Source organism: Pogoniulus pusillus, chromosome 17, assembly GCF_015220805.1.
Source record: "Pogoniulus pusillus isolate bPogPus1 chromosome 17, bPogPus1.pri, whole genome shotgun sequence".
Lineage (NCBI taxonomy): Eukaryota > Metazoa > Chordata > Aves > Piciformes > Lybiidae > Pogoniulus > Pogoniulus pusillus.
The window spans coordinates 5999878-6021038 of NC_087280.1; the positions used below are offsets into that span (position 1 = coordinate 5999878).

General features: G+C 40.2%; 1 protein-coding gene across 2 annotated transcripts in view; it reads left to right on the forward strand.

The window, feature by feature from the left end:
* Positions 1–21161, forward strand: part of VPS13C (vacuolar protein sorting 13 homolog C) — an 86990-nt gene that overhangs the window by 48122 nt on the left and 17707 nt on the right. For both annotated transcript variants that reach the window (XM_064157426.1, XM_064157427.1), the window contains exons 51-69: positions 59–297; positions 1275–1504; positions 3685–3777; positions 4773–5138; positions 6308–6397; positions 6796–6951; positions 10037–10301; positions 11086–11246; positions 11799–11920; positions 12143–12437; positions 13820–14209; positions 15210–15314; positions 16008–16172; positions 16534–16662; positions 17227–17360; positions 17721–17847; positions 19092–19327; positions 19662–19812; positions 20833–20973. In XM_064157426.1, the coding sequence (XP_064013496.1) occupies positions 59–297; positions 1275–1504; positions 3685–3777; positions 4773–5138; positions 6308–6397; positions 6796–6951; positions 10037–10301; positions 11086–11246; positions 11799–11920; positions 12143–12437; positions 13820–14209; positions 15210–15314; positions 16008–16172; positions 16534–16662; positions 17227–17360; positions 17721–17847; positions 19092–19327; positions 19662–19812; positions 20833–20973 (3595 nt within the window). The remainder of the gene's footprint in view (positions 1–58; positions 298–1274; positions 1505–3684; positions 3778–4772; positions 5139–6307; positions 6398–6795; positions 6952–10036; positions 10302–11085; positions 11247–11798; positions 11921–12142; positions 12438–13819; positions 14210–15209; positions 15315–16007; positions 16173–16533; positions 16663–17226; positions 17361–17720; positions 17848–19091; positions 19328–19661; positions 19813–20832; positions 20974–21161) is intronic.

A 21161-nucleotide genomic window follows, 5' to 3' on the forward strand; every position in this document is an offset into this window, starting at 1 on the left:
TTTTCTAGATCTATATGTCATGATGTTTGTAATATTTCTTATTAAACTTGTTTTCCAGAATGATAGACAAGAAAGATGACACAAATGACAGTTCTATGATAGATATAAGCTACAAGCAGGATAAAAATGGAACTGAAGTTATTGCTGTCCTTGACAAGCTGTACATATGTGCCAGTATGGAGTTTTTGTTGACAATAGCAGATGTTTTCATTAACTCTATGCCAGCATCCTCAACTGAAAGATCTGCACAGATGCAGTTAAAACATATGGCTTCTGGGAAATCCAAGCCAGAAACAGGTCTGTAAAACTGACTTGCAGCCTCTCACCCCCACTCCTATATGTATTTTCAGTGTGATGTCTGTAAAGTAGAAGTTTTCAAGATGCTGTGTTGCTATCAAACATAAGAAATTAGTTCATTCCTCACGATATGTAAAATGGCCACAGGCTTCTTTTGAGAAAGTCACTGGAGTGCTAGAAGTGAACCTGATGTTTTATGAATAAACTTCAGTAATGCCAGCAGTTCACTTCCTCCCCTATTCTATTGTTGCAGATACTCACAAGTCTTTTGATGAGGGAGGGAAACGCATTCCAGGAAAAAGGCATTTGTAGGGGCTGCTCAGGACTACTCAAATGTGTCATAGGGTGCAACTCACAATGCCTAGCTTTCTTTGCATTTCCTGGAGTGCACCAGGCCACAGCTTGGCACCTGCTCTATTGCAGAAGTGTAATACTCTGATAAATACAGCAAGTGTTAGATGTAAGTAATTCATATACTAAGTCCCAGTGAGTAGGAGGGTCACACCCCACTATGCTGCTTGTCTTTGAGAACTAAAGTGACATCAAAGAAGTAGGTCAGATCATCTTACTTTCAACTCAAATAAATATAATGCACTTCTCCCCTCCTGTTTGGAGATGGAGTGGGTGTTTGAACAAGAACTTGTACGTTGCCATTTTGCTTTCCAGTGGTAAATCTGCACTCAGAAGAAGTTGCATACTTCAGCAATTGAGTCAGAAGATAACTATTTCCAACCTGGCTTTTTAGAGCTAGTTCTTAAGTACATAAAGCTAATAATGTCTAAGACATTTTTCTGGTGTTGAAACAAACAAAAACTTGCAATTAGGTAAAAAAGGAGTAAAAATTTAAGACATCATTTGTTAAATTTTTATGTCTAAAGTTACATGGTAATTGTTATGTGTTGTGTAGACAGTATGTGCATATAATAACATATGCAAACCTTTCATATTCAGGGAGTCTTAAAAAATTATTTTCACAGAAATATCTCTGCGGCCAAACATGACAGTAAAAGCTGTGATCATGGATCCAGAAATTGTGTTTGTGGCTAATTTGACCAGTGCTGATGCCCCTGCCTTAAAAGTTTCCTTCCAATGTGACTTTGCTCTGACATCTGGTAAAGTCGCACAAAGGATGACTGCTCAAGTGAAGAGCTTCAAAGTGTTAGCCTGTGCCTTTCTCAGAGATAAACAAGACAAGAATGTTACTACGGTAAGAGACCTTCTTTTTCATAAAGAACAAACTAATGGAAATGTGAGCAGGTGTGTCTTTCAGCTGGCATAGCCATAGCATTCAGAAAATTCAGCTTTCATGTCACTGATAATTATGAAGATAGGAGGTCTGCAGTATGCCACTCAGTGGCTAGTGAGTAGGTGTTTCATCAGGTAGAAATCTGTCAAAAACGTGTGTAGTGGACTTGCAAATAAAAAATTACATAGTGAAGGAATTATTAGAGGTGTTTGAAGGCTGGCCAGTGCAGACTGGGTTAGGGATCAGTTATACAAATGAAACATTAACAAGTCCATGGGCCCTGACAAGATGCACCAAAGGGTGCTGAGAGAACTGGGCTGATATTATTGCTCTACCACTCCATCATTGCCAAATCGTGGCAACAGGAGAGGTGCCTGAGGACTGGAGGAGAGCCTATGTCACTCCAGTCGTCAAAAAGGGCAAGAAAGAGGTTCCAGGAAACTATAAACCAGTCAGCCTCACCTCCATCTCTGGAAAAATGATGGAGCAGCTCCTGTTGGAGGGTATCTCAAGGCACTTGGAAGAGAATAACGTTATCAGGAGTAGTCGGCATGGATTTACCAAGGGGGAGTCATGCTTAACTAACCTGATAGCATTCTGTGATGCCATATGGGTAGATTCAGGGAAACCAGTGGATGTAGTCTACCTTGACCTTAGCAAGGCCTTTGACACTGTCTCCCATGACATTTCAGTCAGCAAGCTGAGGAAGTGTGGGATGGAAGAGAGCATAGTGAGGTAGATTAGGAACTGGTTGCAAGATAGAGTTCAGAGGGTGGTGATCAGTGGTGTCAGCTCCAGCTAGAGACCTGTGACTTGTGGTGTCCCCCAGGGATCAAGTGCTGGGGGACCAGTCCTGTTCAACATCTTCATCAATGATGTTGATGAGGGCTCAGAGTGTCTGCTCAGCAGATTTGCTGACGACACCAAGCTGAGAGTCTTGGCTGATACAGCCGAAGGCTGTGTGGCCGTCCAGAGAGAACTGGACAGTCTGGAGAGCTGGACACCGAGGAACCAGATGAAGTTCAAGAAGGGCAAGTGCAGAGTCCTGCATCTGGGGAGGAATAATAAACTGCACCAGTACAGGCTGGGAGGTGATTTGCTGGAAAGCAGTCCTGTGGAGAGGGACCTGGGGGTCCTGGTGGCTAACAAGTTAACAATGGCACAGCAATGTGCCCTTGTGGCCAAGAAGGCCAATGGGATCCTGGGGTGTATTAGGAGGAGTGTGTCCAGCAGATCAAGGGAGATTCTCCTCACCCTCTACTCTGCCTTGGTGAGACCTCATCTTGAGTACTATGTTCAGTTTTGGGCTACACAGTTTAAGAGGGACAGGGATCTGCTAGAAGGGGTCCAGTGGAAGGCCATGAGGATGATTAGGGGACAGGAGAGCATGGTTTATATGAGGGACCTGGGGCTTTTTAGTCTGGAGAAAAGAAGAGTAAGAGGGCATTTGATAAATGTTGTTAAGTACTTGAAGGCTGGCCAGCAAGAGGGGGCAGGCTTTTTTCGTTTACTCCCTGGGATAGGACAAGGAGCAACGGGTGTAAATTGCAGCACAAGAGGTTCCGCCTGAACACAAGGGGGAACTTCTTTACTGTGAGGGTCACAGAGCACTGGAACAGGCTCGCCAGGGAGGTCATGAAGTCTCCAGATATGGAGACTTTGAAGGCCTGTGTAGATATGTTCCTCTGTGATCTGTGTTAGATAGTATTGTCCTGCTCTGGCAGGGGGGTTGGACTCGATCTCTTTGGGTCCCTTCCAACCCCTAACATCCTGTGATCCTGTGAATTTCTCTTACTGCAGAGAGCATTGAGCCACAAAACTGGCCTGTGTGATTCATTTTGCATTTAGTTTTCCTAAGGATCCAGTGTTTTTTTGGCTGTGGGTCATTCTGCTGTGTGGGAGGTTTTTGTTATGGTTTTCACACCTTATGTCAAAAGCTTTTATTTCAGTAACATTGTACCTTCCATTATGAAATTGCTGTCATGCAAATTTGAATGCTGGACTGGAGCACAGTAACACTATGAAAGAATGCTGTTACTCTGAAATATATGTTGTTATTTTGGCCTGTAGGATGGAAAAGCCTAAGGCCATTGGAAAAGATTAGATGACAGAGGTTAACGTAATTATTATTTTTTGCTCAGGTGTTACGGCCTTGTTCTTTGGTCATGGAAAACATGATGCATGTATCAGGGTTACAAACTGTGGTAGTAACAATAGAAGAACTTATTATAAAGGTAAGATTCTTGTTAAGGCTGCCTTTGGAAGAAGAGGTGTGCTTCTCAAGGTGTAGCTTGAGGACTTTTTACAACTGCTGTTTAAAATTGTTTCCACTAGTTCAATTCTAGAACTAGGCATTTAGCCTTTTCAGAGCTGCTCTGTTTTGGGAAAAAGTCATTACTTATTACTTGTTTCAGCAGTCTCCTGGCAAAAACTAATTGGAAATACCTTAGATTCTAGGATTCCTCTTACCAGTTCCCTGCAAATTTATGAAGCAACCCTTGCCTCTGCAAACACCACTACTACTTTTTAATTAGGAGACTTACAAACAGGAACACACAGACATAAGTGCATGTAATCTTCAGTCTGCTAAAATGATCTCCAGACTTAACACACAATGTGAAATACCTTGTTCTTAATAGGTAAATTAATGATTCTGTCTGTAGAAGAGGTTTGGGTGTTAATTGTTCATTCCTACATGAGTTCACAAATTGGCATTTATGACCTAAAAATGTGTTTAGTGGTGAAATCATAAACTGTAAGCAATAATACTTTGTCCCTATGGCATAAAGCTTTTGGCAGTTGAACTGTACTGCTGACTGAGGTGGTAGTATATGTAACTGCAGTCATGCTGGTTTGAACATGTCAAAGACCTTAATTCATCTTTTGCAGTGCAGTAGGGAAAAGATGGACATTGACTGCAGTTATGGGGGTACCACATATTACTAGTATTAACACATATAAGGGTGGAATTCCAACCTAAGAATTTAATTTGTGACCCTGTGGCTTTGAGGGAGAACTAGGTAATTTTGTAGTAAAGGAAAAGGACATCCATGAATGGATTCTTTCTCTATGTTTGAGCTTAAGTTGCATCTCTTACAAGAGCCTTCAATGTTATGTACCTATATGAAGAACCCAAAAGTTATTTGCCATTCTCATATATTGTATCATTTCAATGTTAATTAGTTTTAAAATGGTTTTGAGCTCTAATTTTTTTTTTCCTTGATTCAAGATCTCACCAATAATTCTGAACACTGTCATGACCATCATGGCTGCTATAAAACCCAAAACGACAGAGGAGGACTCTAGAGGAACAACTGAAGTTTCTGAGAATCTGTGGCAAGTGAAGCCTCTAGATCAGTGCAATGCTTGGTTTCTGGGTGTTGATATAGCCACAGAAGCAACAGAAACTTTCAAGGACCACGAACATGTTACAAAACAAGAGAAGTTTGACATTGTAGTCAAATCAGTTCAGATCACTTTGGAATGTGGTCTAGGACATCGGACTGTCCCTTTGTTGTTAGCAGAATCTGTGTTTTCAGGTGTTCTTAAAAACTGGTCCTCATTAATGGAGGTCACTTCTGACATGTCACTGGAGGTATGTAGAATTAAACTCTTCTCAATTTTAAACCACTTTTTTACTTAACATCCAAGGAACTTGGTAGAAGACTTTCTATGTGCTAAATTAATAATAGGTTTAGATTGTACTACTTTTCAGTCTTCAGATAACAGGCAGGTAAGACAAAGTGGAATATGGTTTTTACAGAAACTTTGCAATGAACAGTAGACTTCAGTGATGATTTGTGCTGTGACATATTCCTGTCCTCTCAGTTTCTCTTCGATTTTTGCATATTGACTTTTTATTGTATGACTTAGGAGCTTAGCGTAGTTGAATATCCAGGTTTAGCTCTTGCTGATCACCTTATTATTTTCTCTCTTGTTGAGCTTATTTGTAAGATAGAATTCACACTCTTTTCTCAGTCTTCCCTGCATCTCTAATTGTAATGTTTGTTTTGCCAACTATTGCAACTCTTGCCCAAGATATGGTCAGTTCTAAGATGATCTGACTCTTTTTCTGAGCCGTCCCGTTAATCTCATACAAGCAGATGTGCAACTGCTCCATGGAGTAGGTTAGCTACATCTTAGTTCTGTTTTGTCAGCTGACCAAAAGTACCTCGTACACTGTGCTTCACTGGAAATGCAGGCAGCATTCTTGCATTGCTGGGTGTGCATAATGAGTTAGGAAGGCATATGCCAAATCATGAGTGAATGCAAGGAGTCACTGATTGCAGAAGAGGGTGTGGGATGAAGGAGATAGCTGAAAGGAAGTGTCCAGAGCTACTTGGTTGTCACCAAGGAATTAATCCGGACTGAGACTGAAGTTTGCACAGAGTAATTATTTCGTAGTGCAGTGAAATAACTGTGACATGGAAGTTGAGAGAATGATTTTGAGATTAGCAAATAATGTAGGGGAGGATGAGCCTGCTTTATCTTAAGTGAAGATGTTAAAAAGATAAGTTACTGGACTATCTAGTTGCTCTGAAAGCAATCCAGGAAATCAGTTCCTCACTCCGGAAGAATGTGTGTGTTACACTTCATGCATGGATTTTTGAAGCCTTTAGAAGTTCATGCTAGACAGCCAAAATGTGAACTGAAGAGTAATTGTTTTTATATTGGTGTTTTTCATATTAAATGTTACTGGAAGGCACTCAGTCCTTTGTCTTTTTAGATGCATTATTTGATTTTGTTTCTTTGTTTTTTTTTGAGATTCTTTATTACAATGAAGCCCATGCAGTATGGGAGCCACTTATTGAACGAATTGAAGGAGGAAAGAAGCAATGGAGTTTAAAACTTGAAGTATGTAAACATGCTTGGAACTATGTGGAAGAGTTTGAATAGTTAGCCTCACAAAAGTTTTATGTGTTCTTTTGAATGCTGTTACTTTGAGCTATGAATTTCACATGAAAAAGGAAAAAAAAATCAGGATTAAGACATCTTAAATTTCTTCTGAATGACGTTAATTGTACAGTGCATGGAAAAAATGTGTAAGCACGCAAACGGAGAAGAAAATAAATAATTAGTTGGCCTTCAATGCAGTTTTTCTGTTGGTGTAGGGTGCCTGAGATGGTTTAGAAGAGAAAGTAAGTTTTCTTTTGCTTACTGAAGTTGTCAAGTGCAGTTCAAGGTTTTTTTCTGTTTTGGTGTCTAAGAAAGAAATCTGTGTTCATAACTGCCTAATGAAATTTTTCGTTTAGATGAAGACTAACCCTGTCCAAGAGAGAAGTTTGATGCCTGGGGATGATTTCATTGTTCTTCCTGAGCCACAAACTGCGGTTCACATCTCTTCAAAGGAGACTATGAATATAACAATATCCAAATGCTGTCTTACTGTTTTCACTAATTTAGCCAAGGTAATTTTAAAAAGCAGAAGGTGCTGCATTATGGGAGTGTGTGTGTAGGAAGTTCTGGTACTTAGAAACAAAAAGAACTTTTTATTCTGTCAGTGACAATATTAGAAGAGTTACACTCCAGTCAATGTTTTAGGGTGAACAAAGTGGTGCTAGTTTTCACAAGAAGCAATTTCTGCTCTGAAGTAGTAAAAGAGAAATTTACTTCCCTCCAATGTTTTGTCAGTTGAATACTAAGAAAGGTGTGTATTTTAGGACTGATCTTCCAATTGCAGGAGCAGAATACCCACTGTGTTAAAAATATTTCCTCCCCCCTTTTTCTTGTGGTAGTAGGTGTGCTTATGAATGACCTATGCTTTCTCTCCCCACTTTTCAATTGGGGAAAAATGTTTTTCATTACTAAATGAAGCTGTTTTTTTCACAAGGTAATTTATGCCTAATCCTAAACAAGCAACAGTTCTCTAAATTAGTACTTGTTTATGCTGTAAGCATATCTTGGCAGTCAGTTACCGACACTTTTTGTCATTAAATGAATGTTGGTAAGCATAAAGGAAGTTCCGAGCTCTGGGTCAACTGATCGATAGGGCAAGGGCACAGGTGGTGTTCTGCTTGGTCCCCACTGCAGCAGGGATGGACACCAGCATTATCAATGAGTGGTTCAAGGGTTGGTGTCTGAAGCAAAAGTTTGGGTTCTTTAACTGGGGGGCAACTTTTACTGCCCCTGGTCTGCTAAACTCAGAGGCCAACTATCAGAAAAGGACAAAAGAATGCTAGCCCATGAGTTGGCAGCCCTCCTTGAGAGGTCTTTAAACTAGGTTTGAGGGGGTAGGGGCTGGAACCAGGGGCTCCACAAAGGAAGCTGAGGGTGGTAAGCCAGTGTGAGGGGTAAAATCAACAACCCAGCTGTAGTGTGTGTACACCAATGCACGCAGTATGGGCAACAGGCAGGACAAGCTGGAAGCCTTGGTGCTACAGGAAGGCTATGATGTAGTTGCCATCGCAGAAACATGATGGGCTGCATAACATGACTGGAATGCTACAATGAACGGATGCAGGCTTTTCAGGAAAGACAGGAGAGGTAGAAGGGGTGCAGGGGTGTCCCTGTACATCAGGGAAGCCCTTGATGCTATGGAGCTCATGACTAATGATGAGTGGGTTGAGTGCCTATGGATAAAAATCAGAGGGCAGACAAATAAGACTGACATACTGGTTGGAGTCTGTTACAGCCCCCCCCAGCCAGAAAGAGGAGGTGGATGTGTTACTCTGTAAACAACTGCAAGATGTTTCAAGGCTCCCAGCCTTTGTTCATGTAGGTGACTTCAGCCTGCCAGGTACCTGCTGGGAGCTCAACACAGCAGAGAGGTGGCAGTCAAAAGGTTATTAGAGAGTATAGAGGATAGCTTCCTGACATAGCTGGTGTGCCAGCCTGCCAGGGTTGAGGCTCCGCTCAACCTGCTGTTTATGAGTAGAGAAAGGCAGCTAGGAGATGTGGTGGTTGGAGGCTGTCTGGGGTGCAGTGACCATGAAATAGTCAAGTTTTCAATGTGTACTCAGGCCAGGAGGTGCATCAACAGAATGTCCACACTGGACTTAAGGAGGGCAGACTTCACCTTATTCAAAAGGTACCTTGGGAAAAAACTCTTAAAATCAAAAGAGTCCAGGAAGAAGAAAGCAAACAAACTCCTGGCCGAGCTGACAGCCCTGGGCTTGGACAAGGGCACTCTTTGCTGGTTTAAGAACTGGCTGGATGGCTGGGCCCAGAGAGTGGTGTAACTCAGGGATCAGTGCTGGGCCCAGTCCTATTTAGTATCTTCACTGATGATCTGGATGAGGGGATTGAGTCCATCATCAGTAAGTTTGTAGATTACACCAAATTGGGAGCATGTGTTCATCTGTTAGAGGGTTAGAGAAGGCTCTGTAGAGGGACCTGGGCAGATGAGCACAATCCAACACCATGAGTTTTAAAAAGATCAAGTACCAGGTTCTGCACTTGGGCCACAACAACCCTGTGCAGCGCTACAGGCTGAGGACAGGGTGGCTGGAGAGCAGCCAGGCAGAGAGGGACCTGGGGGTACTGGTTGACAGCCAACTGAATGTGAGCCAGAAGTGTGCCCAGGTGGCCAAGAAAGCCAATGGCCTCCTGGCCTGTTTCCAGAATAGTGTGGCCAGCAGGACTAAGGAAGTCATTCTGCCACTGGCCTAACTTACTGCTGGTTAGGCCACACCTTGAGTACTGCATCCAGTTCTGGGCCCCTCAATTTAAGGAAGATGTTGAGGTGCCTGAACATGTCCAGAAAGGGGCAACAAGGCTGGTGAGGCAACTGGAGCACAAGTACTGTGAGAAGTTGCTGAGGGAGCTGGGTTTTTTCTGCCTGGAGAAGAGGAGGCTCAGGGGAGACCTCATTGCTGTCTACAACTGCCTGAAAGGAGGTTGCAGCCAGGTGGGGGGGTTGGTCTCTTCTCCCAGGCAGCCAGTGACAGAACAAGAGGGCCAGACTGCACCAGGGCAGGTTTAGGCTGGACATGAGGAAGAAATTCTTCATGGAAAGTGTGATTGCCCATTGGAATGGGCTGCCTGGGGGACTTGGTGGAATCATCATTCCTGCAGGTGTTTTAGAGGAGATTGGATGAAGCACTTGTAGTGCCATGATTTAGTTAATTAGAAGGGTTAGGTGATAGCTTGGACTCAATGATCCTAGAGGTCTTTTCCAACCTAGTTGATTCTGTGATTCTGTAATGTAAGTTAACATCACCTATGAAATACGTACATGGTGAATATGCTTGGGATTTCTGTGTCCCAGATCTCATTTTTCTCATGTAACCCCACAATTGGTAAGAATTCCCTATGAGGAGCTTGAAGTTCTACTGTAGCATCAACATTTGCTGCAAATCACAGAAAAATAACAAAGGTTCTGGAAGTAGCCTTTATTTACCTGAAGTACTACTATTAACCAAGCATAGATATTGCTGCATATATTGTACTTTACTTTTTTTCTTTAAAAGACAGCTGGAAATTGTCCTTTAAAGCCTTTCTATACATGTTGCTTTGGTTATATGTGTCATATATTGTGTATGTTGATAATTACAGGCATTTTCAGAAGGGACTGCATCCACGTTTGACTATTCCTTTAAAGAGACAGCACCTTATGTAGTGAAAAACGCCCTGGGTGTTCCTCTCAGAGTACTTCCAAGTGCCAATTTTCGGATAGCTGGTTCAACTGAAAAAGAAAACATGAACCATATAGAAACTGGTCAGAGCTTGGAACTGGAATACTGTCTTTTTGAAGCATCCCAACGAGGAAAGCTGTCTACACTGTACAGACAAGAGAGCTCGCTCTTCTCCTTGACTTTAGGTATTATGCTGTCTATTATGACGTGTTGAGAATGGGAAGGTTGGGGAGTCAGCATGGTTAAATTCAGTATGATCAGTATTCAGTTGAAGTTCATTGTGTTGCAACTACTTCTGAATGCTGTTACCAATTAAACAAAAAAAATCAACCAGCTACTGGATTTCTTGAAAAGATATGAAGTTCCTTCTCTCCAGTTTCAATGAGAGAGAAGTACAATGTTTTTTTCTGTCCCTTTTAAAGAAATAGAAGGTATTCTAGTGGAGTCATTGATAGACCATCTCACAGGCCCCTGGACATAGTATGGCCTGTTGGTCCTAATTCCTGCTCAACAGAACCTTCATTTCTCATATCTCTGCAACCATTTGGCTTTCTGTATTTACCCATTTGAGAGCAGTTGGATTTTTTTCTGGTTTTAGCTTTGCTGGAGGGTACTCTTAGGGCAATAAGATAGTGTAACTAACTACTAATGCACAATCTGCTTTTTATTTTTCTTTTCCATCCTATTCTCCATGAAGGTACTTGGCCATGATGCGTTTTCAGTGTTGCCTTTTAACCCAGCAAATACCTTAATTTTAACATGCTACGTATAAATTGTGATTATAGTATTGAAGAGTATTCTGACCTTAAAGCTTTCCTTCAGTGGTGCTTAAATACCATTTTGAGATGCTTTGGCCAGAGACTGCTTTTAACCTGGTTGTTGCTGAGTTTTTAGAGAAGCTGAAGTGCTATTCAAATAGAAAAAGGTGATTTTGCCTAATTGAGGCTTTTCTATGTTTCTATGTATTAGAACTTCAGGCATATAAAGAAGTAGTGAATGTTCCTGTAGCCAAACCAGGTCGACGACTGTACAATGTAAGAACCAGCCTTGCTGATCGTTCCGACTCGATCGTTGTCCAGATAGACGCTACCGAAGGAAATAAGGTTGTTACTGTGCGATCTCCTCTGCAGGTAAAAAGACAACCCATTAAACGCCTGGAAGCACTGATCTGATCCTCTTTGAGTCAATTCAGTTGTCTTCCTTAATGCATTTTTTTTTGACATTGGGCTTTTGCCAGAAGTTATTTAAAGGCAAATTAAGTATTTCACTTCATTTGACACATGGTTTTTTTAATGTGTATTCTTTATGTGTGTACTTTCTATGCAACTTGGTATTTAAGCATGTTTTTTAAATCATGGACCTTGAAAGCATTATTTTCTCACATACTTGCCTATTGCTTCTGAGTTGTTTCTAACTAAGACACACAGAAGTCTGTTTCCCAGAGGAGTTTAATTAAATGTGGTAATACTGGGATCTGGCCCTGGACAGACTGGTGTTACTAGAGGTGTCCCTGCTCACTGCACAGGTGTATAGAACAAGGTGGCCTTTAAAGGTTCCTTCCAATCCAGTGCCATCTCTGAATCTGTTTTCTCTGTCTGTTTTCCCATGTATGCCATTCATACTTAGGCCTTTAGAAATTTGTCCTGTGGAAATGTAATTAAAATGATGCATTTTGATCCTAGATCAAGAACCATTTCTCCATTCCATTTATAATCTATAAGCTGGCTGTAAACACCAAGTCACTGGAGCCAATTGGCATATCCAAGCCAGAAGAGGAATTTCATGTTCCTTTACATTCATACAGGTATACTTCCTGTTCTCTGTGGGGCTAATCTTTATGTGATGGATATACAGCATTACTGAGAACTTGGAACTTTTCCTGACTGGGCTAAAACCCCAAAATGCTACCTATATGCAATTAGTAAGCTGGAGAAATCCTTCAGAATGTTAACAGTTACTTGAAAATGGGTCAAGTTGGCTGTGATGGCAAAGCTGCTGTGCAGCATTACTTATCTTCTTCCTATAGGTGTCGTCTGTATCTTCGACCAACGGGAATGTTTGAGGGTCAGTTTCAGGAGTCCACAACTTACATTGCCTGGAGGGAAGAGCTACATAGGAGCAATGAAGTGAAGTGTTTATTGCAGTGCCCAGCCACTGTGACAAATTTCTTGCCTCTGATAGTCAGCTCAACAGCTGTGCCTGATGAACTAAACTTTATTTCACCTTCTGGAGAGGAGTGGGATCCTGCCTACATTATTCACCTTCATCCTACGTTAACTGTGAGGAATCTTCTGCCGTACTCCTTGAGATATTTACTTGAGGTAGGTGATGTTATGGTTTTATTTGTTAATCCTGTACTTGATTTTTTTGTAAGACTGTATTTACTTAGAAGTGGAGGTGAATATAGTATAGAAGTTGCTGACTGTTGGGATTTGTATTTTCTTCTGTAAATGAGCAAGTCAGTAGATCAATTCTGGGAATTTTGGAGATGAATTGTGTTTAATGTTGGTGTACATGGCCAATTCCACCTTGCTTCTTGAAATGTGAATCCTAGACCTGCCTGATGATTCTCCTCTACGTTTTGCCGAGATTCTGTGCTTGTTTTGTGACATGTCTTGTTTCACAGGGACAGGTGTAACAAAAAACATGTGAAATATCTGGAGCTTTCCTCCTGTGTAGAAAACATAATTCCTGATTGTGACACTATTTACCAAGGATTACTGTCTCCCTTGCACTAACTGGGGGATGCTCTGCAGTCATTTTTCTCTGCTTTAAGTATTTTCACTACCTAGTATTTCATCATGAAAACAGACTGATTTTAGTAACTAGAAAAGATGTGAAGATTTAGAATTATCATCTTAGTTTGTTCTCTTCTGTCCTACTCACGTAACTGGCTGTGCCGTTCATTTAACTCTGTTTCACTTCTGTCCAGCATCCTAATGGCATTATTTCCATTTTTCCTTACTGTCACTGGTGCTTCAGTATTGACATTCACAGAATATAGGACAGAATGTTATTGCCTTGACCAGAGGAGCTAGAAATTAGTAATTCAAATCTGTTTCTCAAGTCACTGTACCTGTAGATAAGTGTATATTTGTTGTCTTCATATGCTTCAAATGTAATCACAGAATGGTCTGAGTTGGAAGGGACCTCCAAAGGTCATCTAGTTCAACCTGCTCTTCAGTAAGGACTAGATCAGGTTGCTCAGAGCCTGACTACTGTACAGTACAATAAAACATGTTGTTTCTCAGCAGAAATTAGGAAAGCTGTTACTAAGGAAAGCTGTGCTGCTGAACTGGATTTCTACCTTGGGATTTCTTGAATGTGAAAAGTCCTGACTGTACATGTGAAGCACAGTCCAATTCAGTGTCACATCCACTACTGGAACTATATTGATAAGAACTCATTGCTAAAATACGTTGGAGATCACAGAGGGAAGAGGGAGGGAGCGAAGAGAGTAGAGACATTAGAAATAGTCTTCCTGAAACGTGGAACACAGCAGTCTACACTGCACAAGCCAAGTGCAATTGATCCCAAGTTGTTCATAGAATCAGGCTCAAATAAAAGCGAGTGGAGATTGGAAATGTAGTACTGAGGTATCTGAAAGGTATACATCTTGCAAGAGAAGAATAAAATGTTGAGTTCTGAATACCTAACTTCTATATATTGAAATACTAACTTTCCATTTTAAATTTTGTTGCAGGGAACAGCAGAAGCTCATGAACTGACAGAAGGGAGTGCTGCAGATGTTTTTCATGCAAGGCTCAATGGAGAGATAATGGAGCTTGTGTTGATAAAATATCAAGGCAAAGATTGGAATGGACATCTTAAAATTTATGATGGGATGCCTGAATTTTTTCCTGTGTGTTTCACATCCAATTCTGCAACAGTGCTGACAGTGGATATTTACATACACACTAGGCGAACTGGGTCCCGTATGATCTTGTCTGTGTTCAGTCCTTACTGGATAATCAACAAGACTTCCCGTGTTCTCCAGTACCAAGCCGAAGACATTCATGTGAAGCATCCAGCAGACTACAGAGATACTATTCTGTTCTCCTTCAAAAAGAAGAATATTTTCAGTAAAAATAAGGTATGCATATTTTAGGTTGTGGTTGTGGTGTTTTTAAGATCCTGCTCTGAGTGGGAAAATACACTCACATGCACACGTGTTTTGTCTAAGGAACTTTTGGAGAAATACTTAACTCTACAGGCCTCTGTTTGGCTGCTGCTTTATGTTAGTTGTACTTCATGGACTAAGTAGAAGATGTAGGTAGACAAAAAGTCTACTGCAACTTTTTTCCTGATCTTACACTGCAGCCCAACAGCAAATTTTTTCTGACCAGAAGGTGGCTGATAATATAGTGTGGCTAAGTCCTGAAAACTCACTGGCTACCCTACCAGAAAACTGCTCCTTGGAGACACAAGTTTAATGTAGATGTATAAAGTGAGAATATGAACTGCATTTATCATCAAAAGGAAGGCGGATCTGAATCTTCCTGTGGAGGCGTTTTCCACTGAATAAAGAGAAATCACAGACTTGTGTTTTACTGTGCTAGGTACTATGACATTTAAAATGTGTGCTAAAAATACTCTGTTCTACCTTAAACGTTTGTTTTGACCTGCCAAATGCCACATCAAGTGCAGAGACTTCTTCTGAAGTGGCCCTTCAATCCTTTCAAGTAACTCTTTTTTTTACCCAGCAGTACTTGAAAAAAATGGTTGACGAAACAGTTTTGGTAACTTAGTCTTTTATTTCCTCTGCATTTTCAAGTTTGTGAAGCTCTACAAAATTTTCTCTATTTTTCCTTATTTATGTGTGTGCTGTCATGGACACTGGAGTCAGTGAGGGCTTCTCTCTTCTGCTGCCTTGTACTGTGACATCTTTCACAGAAGTCAGGCCCACACTAACAAATGAAAATATCATCAGTGATACTACATTCTTCAGCTTAACTTGCAGCAAGTTTTAAAAGCATTTAAGCATCATCCTTATACTGCTACACATGACATAATTGCAATTCATAATGCATGAACTGCAAAATTAAAATGAACTTCTTGAAGTGCTTTCCTTGTTGTTCTCTTTTTGTGTGTAGATCCAGTTATGTATTTCAACTAGCACCTGGTCCAGCAGCTTTTCCCTCGATACTGTAGGAAGCTATGGATGTGTCAGATGTTCAGCTAATAATATGGACTATCTGGTAAGATAGATTTGTCTCCTGTGGAGGTCTTTTGGAGTTCTTTCAACTCAATGACCTTGTTTTCCTTAAGGCCTTGGTTTCACTGCTTAGACTGTTTTTAAATAACAGAAACATTTAGCATCTAAAGCAATGATTTTTATGATGTAGCTATTCACACCTGTGCCTGGTGACAAGTGAGTTTCACCTGTGGAAGTTTTAGTGTAGTTCATAAACATGTGTTTTTTTTAAAAATGAGAATTCTGGAGATGTTTGAAAACGTAGTGGTGAACTCACATAGTGGAGATAGAGTTCACATGCAGAATTCTTTGCAAGTGTTTTTATCTTCACTCAGAAGCCTTATCTAAGACGATATTTCCACATCTAAGCACAATAAAGAATGCAGTTAATGATATGCAGAGATGTGAGGAGTTGTTTCCATGTATTCTTCGACAGATCTCTGATGATAACTGTTCTTTTAGGTTGTCTTCACGTGGAGGAATTTTAACTACAGCTAAAAAATGCTACAGCTGGAAGTGTCTCTGCCAGTGTTTTAATTGGGCTGCATATTTCACTTACTTTACTGTGCCCTGTTGTTTTCAGAACAGGAGTTTTGGCATTAGTAATTTCAGTCATACTGGCTTTCCTTTGTTTTCATCCTCATTTTTCTTTTAAGTTTTTTGTTGACTGTTTCCTCAAATTATCCTTGTTCAACAGGTTGGAGTCAGCATCAAAATGAGCAGTTTTAACCTTACCAGGATAGTTACATTCACTCCATTCTACACAATAGCAAACAAATCTTCTCTGGAGATAGAAGTTGGAGAAATTGGTCCTAATGGCTCTCTTCCAACTAATAAATGGAATTATGTCTCGGCTTCAGAGGTAATGTTGCAGTGTGTTACCCTTTGGCTGTGGTTGTAGACAAACAAATGATATCTACCTGTCTGGGGAAAAAGCAATTTTCTCATAAAAGCTCTGCTACTTCTGATGGACTGACACAGATACTTCACACCTCAGGGCAACTTGGTCAGCATAGGTTGTGTATGTTGGTAAAAGAATAAGGTTCTTCAGTTTAGAAGAAGTTACTAAATGTAAGTCACTATAATTTAGTAAGTTACTAAATGTAGTACTGGGATAAGAACAAAGGCATTTAAAATAATTTTTGTCACACAATACTAACTGCTGCCTTACTGTGTTGAACATATAGGGACTACTGAAGTAATGGATATTCTTTGTTTTGTAGTGTCTTCCATTTTGGCCTGAAAGCTCATCTGGTGAACTGTGTGTGAGAGTAGTTGGTTACGAAAGATCATCCAAACCATTCCTGTTTAAAGCCCCAGATAATGGTACCTTGCTGAAGCTGGAAGAATTGGTGAGTCTGCCTTCGTGTTGTCCGTTCTTAATAGTCCGTTGTGGCCTTATGACATTGAACTTAGGAAAGCTTGGCTCTCCAGGATCATTGAGATTGAAAGCTTGTACCTTAAGGTGTCTTGAACAAAGCACTTCTCAGCGATCCGTTCATTAATATGCTGTATCGGTCATACTCTGAAAAATGTTAGTACACTTGTCTAGAGTAGCCTTGCGTCTTTTTAAGGAGCATGCAGGAAATAGCAGTTGTAAAATATAACTTCAAGTACTGATGTCAGTGCTTGGCTATACTGCTTTTGGAAGTTAGCCATATAAAGTAATATTTTAAAATGTTGTAGTTTTAGTATAATTTTTCAATTAAGTTAACAAGTAGTTGCTGGATGCTACTTATGTTTGTCTTAAGTCCCTAACCAGTGTGTTAGTTTATTGGTAGTAGATAAGGTATGTTTCCCTTTTTCCATTGTAGGAGGCTGGTGAAGGATCAATCTAAAAACAACAGTTCAGTCTATTCTGACTTGAATTTCTTCCTAGAACAAATATTGAATTTTCTGTGTAACTTTCTTCCTAGAACGGAGGCTTACTGGTAGATGTAAATGTTTCTGAGCATTCTACTGTCATCAGTTTCTCAGATTACCACGAGGGAGCTGCTCCAGCTCTTATTGTTAACCATACTTCATGGGACTCTCTCAGATACAAACAGAGGTAAATGGAAGAAACAATTCACCACTGGTTGGTTAAGCAGGGGGTGTCTTTTATGAAGACAGCAGTCCTTTTGGTACCTTGAAAAATAGAAGAAACTCCTCTCTCTATCATATTCATAAAATGAAGTAATTTCTCTGCTTCTAAACAGACTTCATGATTTGGCAAAGTAGAGAGAACACAGTGTGAATACAGATTTTGGTTCCCCTGGAGCCTAGCTGTAGCTGAATAGCCTGGGCCCTTCAAGCTTTACCCCAGGAGGATGGAGGGGTGGAATATATAACAGTGTGATCTGCTTGCATCTCTTCTGTCAGTGGTTTTAACCAGTCAATGCTGCTATCATTTCACTTCTTTTTACTGCAGTGGATTACAAGAGGAAATGGAGTTGAAACCAAAGCAAGTGTGCCTGTTTGCATGGACAGATCCAACTAAACCAAGAAAACTGACTTGGGCATACTCCCAAAATTTTGGTGAACATGATCTCCTTAAGGTAAATTTCAGTTGGTTTAAGCTGGATCTTGTATCTGACGCCATCCTGAGCAGTACTTACTGCATGGTTGGAGTGGGTGTTGCCAGGATTTGTGAGACTTGCAGTGTGTCATGTAGTGTGTACAGTTCCTTGTTTGAGATTGGGGTGTTCTGATGCTTCTGGTTTCAGTGTTGTGCGAGGCTTGCGTGTTTTCCATGGCAGTGTGAGGGAGAGGGATGTAAAGGCTTTGCTTGCTGGCTTTGCTTGCTGCTGTTTTCTGCTGTAATTTTTCTGCAAACATGCTATGGTAGATATGCATTATGTGACCTCATTTATATTAAACTCCTATCTCAACCCAGAGTTTCTGTGTGTTACTTTTCCTTCACTTCTGTGCTGAGGGGAAACAGGCAAGTTAACCCATTTGTGGTGCTTCAGCCTGTTACAAGCAGTAAATGCTGAACCAGTCTAGAACTTGAGCAAGAGCATAGTTATCTGGGAGAAAGTTTCTTGAGTAACTCTGCATTTGACCCATTCTGTTGGAAACTGTGACCTGTGCCTAAATAGAAAGATGTTAAATGTTTAGAGAACTATAACTGGAGGATTGGACCCAAGCTCCAGCTTGTATTTTCTCTATATTTTTCCTGGCTATAAAGAAGAAGGATCAAATGTATGTATGAGCTGTGGCTGTATCTTGCTAATATAGAAGTTGAAAAGTTCACTAGTTTTCTAGTGGTGCTGCCTTTAGCTGTTTTAACTTCCTTAAAGATGGAGAAAACCTGACTGTCATGAGTCCTGCTTCCTGTGAGAAATGTGTACGTGAAGCAGAGTTACATCCATGATTATATTGGGCTTTTGGGAAAAAAAAAGGTTTTCAACTGTCTCAGAGATCTTAATTACTGTCTGATTTTACCATTGCGTGGTATATGATTTAATGCCTTCTTCTCCCGTCCTCTACAGTTCTAAGTCTTTCCTTTTCCTATGAAGGCATTTGTTTCCTAATAATATCCAGTATTTTTCTGATCCATAAATATTGCTGGAATGCCTGCTTTTTAAAAGGAAAAAATTCACAAGCCAAAACTTCTTCCACTGTTGGGTTACAAGATGCCACCAAATCAGTGTGATGTGGCAAACTGACCAACCAACAGAAATACTGAGTTCTAGTTTGTATGTATGCCAGTGAACTTGCTTGTTTATACGTCAGAATCATGAATTTACTCCTGTACTGAACTTACTTCCAGATACTATTTTTTTTTTTCCCAACACAGGATGAGTGTGGCCAATTCCCTTACAATGCAAATACTCAGGTACACTGGGTGTCTTTCCTGGATGGACGCCAGCGAGTGCTACTTTTCACAGATGATGTTGCATTGGTTTCTAAGGCACGCCAAGCAGAGGAACTGGAACAACCTGATCAAGAAATAAACTTGTCAATCCATAGTCTTGGACTTTCCCTTGTTAATAATGAAAATAAAAAAGAAATCTCTTACATTGGAATTACTAGGTACTGCACATGGAAGACTGAATGACTTTCAATTAGTCAAAAATTGGCAGCATATTATAATTTTAATAATGTAATTGAGTCAAAGGGGATATCTTTCAAATGAAATCAATATAAGTAAAAACTTGTCAAGTGAGGCAAAGTTTTTTGCTTTTATTCCAATTGATAAGTTGGGAAAAGAATAGGATTTAACTGTTGTCCCTTTGTATTAAAAATGTGAACAGTATTTGGGGTGGTTCTTTGAGCCTGAAAAATTAGGATAGTTTGTTTTTACATGTGAATGCATAAGAAAGGTTTAAGTACTTTTAAGTTGTTAACCTTCTTATTTCTCTTGCAGTTCTGGTGTTGTTTGGGAAATGAAACCAAGACAAAAGTGGAAGCCATTTAATCAAAAGCAAATAAATGTGTTGGAACAAGCCTATCAGAAATATCTTTCTAAGAGTGCTTTTCAAAGTCCGGGTTGGCATAAACTAGACAGCAATACCGAGGTATGTTTTGAAGTTACAGTTTTCACAATGATTGCAGAACATGCAACAGCTGAAATAGACTGCTCTCTTGCTAAGCAACATAGGTGTTAAGAGACACTCAAACAGCAAACTTTTTCTGGAATGGTTTTACATTTTATTTAGGGAAGATTTTTTTTTTTTATGTTGAGGTAATACTGAGATGATTCTTCAGATTTGTGTTAGGATACATTTTCCAGACCTGCATTTGATGAATAATCTCGAAGGAAATGGTGGAAAGAGGTTGCTTGGTATCTATATATTAGTTATGAACCTGTATTCTCATTCATGTAACTTAAGTTCTTGGCAAAAATCTGGTTTGGCTTCTTATTAAGCTGCAGTTCCCATGTCTTGCTGAAAAGGCTCCTTTCTCACATCTCTTGAAATGAACTTGCATTACCCTAGCTCAATTATATACATGCCTGTATTCCATGCATACATTGAATGTGTTCAAATGGCTAAGGAATATAGGAGTATTTTACAGCATTGTGATCAGGCTTGCTTTTAACCACATCTTTTCATTGGAAAAACATAGATAGCCTCAGCTGTGTAAATCCTTATGCTTTGTACATTTTGGTAGTGCATTGAAAGTGGTATCAAAAATTTGTATCCCTAAGTCATTTCCTTTGGGTAAAGAAAAGTTTCTTGGTTTGCTTCTCATGAGTTAAATGCTTGAGGATCAGCATCAGCTGGGAAAGTAGTCAGCAGCATGTAAATATCGTTAATTATGCCAGTATAATACATAACTCATGAAGAAATGTCTGCTAAGATGGTAGAGAGGTTCCCACTTAGGGTAACTGAAGCTGCAGTGCAATGTGCTTATCAGGTGAACTTGGGGGTTTTGTTACTTTCCAAGGAGGTAATTGGATTGAGTAATTCAGTAGCCATATCATCATGAAGTGAGAAAAATTGCAGGGTTTATTTGTTTGTCTCTTTACTTGTAACATGACATGAGATTATTCTCTGATTAAACTGTGTGTTACCTCATCTTTCTTACCTTACCAGGTGAATTTTAGTAAGTTTCCAATGGAGATGCGTCTCCCAGTCAGGTGCAACATCCGACGCAACTTCCTGTCAGGAATTCAGGTTGAGTTCAAACAGTCTCCTCACCAAAGAAGCTTACGGGCTCAGTTGTATTGGCTGCAGGTACTGTCTTTAATCTTGTCTGGTAAACTACACCAGGTTCCTCCAGGCCCCATCCAGCTGGGCCTTAAACACCATCAGGGTGGAGGTGTCCATGGCCTTCAGAGATCTTGAATACGAAAACTACTTGTCCAGTAATAAGTGTGTAATGTACATGTAAAAAAAACTCCAGTATGCAATGATATATCTAC